The sequence below is a fragment of the Oryzias melastigma genome, linkage group LG6, assembly GCF_002922805.2.
Source record: "Oryzias melastigma strain HK-1 linkage group LG6, ASM292280v2, whole genome shotgun sequence".
In the NCBI taxonomy this organism is placed as follows: Eukaryota; Metazoa; Chordata; class Actinopteri; order Beloniformes; family Adrianichthyidae; genus Oryzias; species Oryzias melastigma.
In genome coordinates this window covers 16172123-16174917 of record NC_050517.1, presented here as the reverse complement: position 1 = coordinate 16174917, position 2795 = coordinate 16172123, and the positions used below count along the sequence as shown (strand labels likewise).

Here is a 2795-nt window from a genome sequence, read left to right as displayed (position 1 = left end):
TATTTTAACAAAATAAGTGTACCAAGTACACACGTACAAGTACATTTAGTCGTTTTTAACAAATGTCGCTACTTTTATATTAGCTAATAAGCTAGCAAGAAAGCTAACTATTTTAATCTGTAAACATTTTTCAGGCGCAAAACGGAAATTCAATATTAACAAAAATGACCTAAAATATTCCTAATAAAGGGCAAAAAACTTCACGGAAGCGCCTCCTATAAAACTGCACATAAAAAAAGATTACATTGGATTATTAAAAACCACTGTAAAGTTAGCAGCTTTGGTGTTGAAAGTAGTAACGCAGTTATTTTAGCTAACAGAACAAGCTAATGTTACTTTCAGTTAATAGGCTAGCCAAAAAGCTACCGCAGCGTCGTTCCTAAATGACGTTCCATTGTATAGTTTGGGGAGTTAATTTAGGCCATTTTGTCGTTTTGTTGAATTGTTTATTTTTTTTGTTGGACTAATAAACGTCGCAAGAAAAAAAGAGAGATATTTGTGCCGTAGTAGCACCGGTAAACACGGCGGGTTGATGGGCTGCTTTGGTTTCAGGGACTAGTCAGAGGCTGCGTTAGCTCGCGCTGGCCTGGACTCACCGTGATGTTGCAATGAATGATCAGCAGCTTCTCTCCGGTTACGTTGAACTGACAACTGAGCTCGTCGGGTTTCCAGTCTATTATTCTGAACCGCTCGTGATTTGGGTCAAAAATTGACTCCAGAAACTTCAGTTCGGCCTTCAGCCCCGACACCGACATCTTCTGTTCATCTCAAAGCAACCAGGCCGCTGGCAGAGGGGAAGTCGGGGCGGAATGCGACCGCGCAGTCGTGTCGGCTCCGCGGATCGCGCACGTTAGCGTGAGAACAACAACAAAGGGCAGGAGACGGAGAGTTATATGAAGCCACCGCGAGGAACACGGCGCGCGCTCACTTTCATCCGGACGACAAGACTCAACACAACTGCAGCTGAACGCAGTCTACTGTAAGCTTGTCATGCTGTTAAACGGAGATGCTCACATTCTATTTACAAGTTACTGAGCAAAAAGTAGGGTTTCACAACTTTATAGTGTGTATTTGTGCCCCAATAAATACACAAATAATTAAATATATATATATTTGGCTACACATATTTGCTTGCCTTAGTATAAAGAATGCAGGGTGTAAAATTATTCCCAAAAATATTGCATAAGTATTAGGGCCGTAACCAGGGGCGGATTTAGCAGTTTGAGGGCCCAAGGCGAACAATGCCATGGGCCCCTCAGCAGCGACTGTATTAATCATTTTAGTCAGGTTTTACTAAAGAAGACAAAAGAAGCAAACGAATTAAAATGATGGAGTGACATAAATTAGAAATAATAAAGAAAAGTTCTTAAAATGACAATTTTCTGCCCACCTCCTCGCCCTTTCTCTCCCTTTCTGTCCTTTTTCTCATGATGGAGTATTGGGGCCACCGTGAAATAAATACACATACAAATATAAGAATAAAGTCCTAAATTGAGAGGATAAATAGTCAGCATTTCACAAGAACACTCATACATTTCTGACATAAAATGTTTTAATTTTACATGGAAAATATTTCGAAATAAAGTTGTAATTTATTGATAATAAAGTTGTACATTTCCAAAAAAAAAAGAAAAGCAGATTTAGAGAAAGTCTTGAACATTGGTATATTCATCTCTTTAATTTTTTGTCTTTGTTTTTCCTTGTTTAAAATTTTTAAAAGAAAATATGGGAAAAAAAATGCTTTTTTTTGTAAAATTGCAAACTTTTTTTCTTTAAATTTTACAGCTTTGCTTTAGTAAAATTTTGACTATTTTATTATAATTTTATGACTTTATTTTATGAAATACTGACTTTTTCTCATATTTTTTAGGACTGTTAGCATCAATGCATTCAAAAACAATGAACACGTTAATATTTATTAACGCAAACTAGCTAATTACACCTCGTGGAGCAGGAGACTTTTGCTTAGCCTGGGATGGTTCAGGCTTCCCTGGCATGTGTTCAAATAATTAATCGGGCATTATCTCACTTTTACCATGGTCACTTACAAAACGAAAAAATCCAATTGTTTTTATTATGTTATTCTATTATGTTCAGGTTAGATTTCTCTTTCAGAAAAATCGGACTATTCGATCCAGCGCGTTGTTGCTGAACCTCAACTAGAGCGGCAAAGGAAAGCAGTACATAGGCTGATCTTCACGATAGATTTAATAAAACAACATTTCAGAGCAAAAGTTTACTTTTTACTGCTTGTTTTTATCTAGAAGATGAAGGAAAAGTTTGTTTTAAAGCAGCCCCTATGCAGTGATATATAGAGCATTTAGGCTATGTGACCGGAACTTTCCTCACTTAGCAGCCAATCAGAGTCGCATATTCACCTGGACTATGCTATAAGCAATGATATATATATATATATATATATATATACTGTATATATATGTATATATACGTATATACGTACTGTTGATGCGTTTTGTGCTCACAAATTACACTTCTGGGTTATCACTTGATACATTAAAAGAAAAAATCAGACAATAAAAATGAAGAAAAAATGTTCTCTCGTCCTGTTTTTGTTTAAAAGCCTCATGTTGTCACATAAAATCCACCTATTATTGTGTATAATCATGATTTATCACAATCCAAAAGTGTGATTAATCTGATTAAAAATTTCAATCGATTGACAGAACTAATTAAAAACAAAGTTCTAAACAGTTTTGTGTTTGTGTATGAGTATATATTGTGATTATTCACAGATAATAAGTGGTCGGCGAAAACTGTAACACATAAATAAATAA

At 35.6% G+C, this 2795-nt stretch overlaps 1 protein-coding gene across 2 annotated transcripts in view; it reads right to left on the bottom strand.

Annotated features, from left to right (window-relative positions):
* LOC112152557 (ubiquitin-conjugating enzyme E2 Q2) overlaps positions 1 to 970 on the bottom strand; it is an 8542-nt gene extending 7572 nt beyond the window's left edge. For both annotated transcript variants that reach the window (XM_024282214.2, XM_024282213.2), the window contains exon 1: positions 597 to 970. In XM_024282214.2, coding sequence (XP_024137982.1) covers positions 597 to 755 — 159 coding nt within the window. In that variant the 5' untranslated portion in view covers positions 756 to 970. The remainder of the gene's footprint in view (positions 1 to 596) is intronic.
* Between the last annotated feature and the right edge of the window lie 1825 nt (positions 971 to 2795).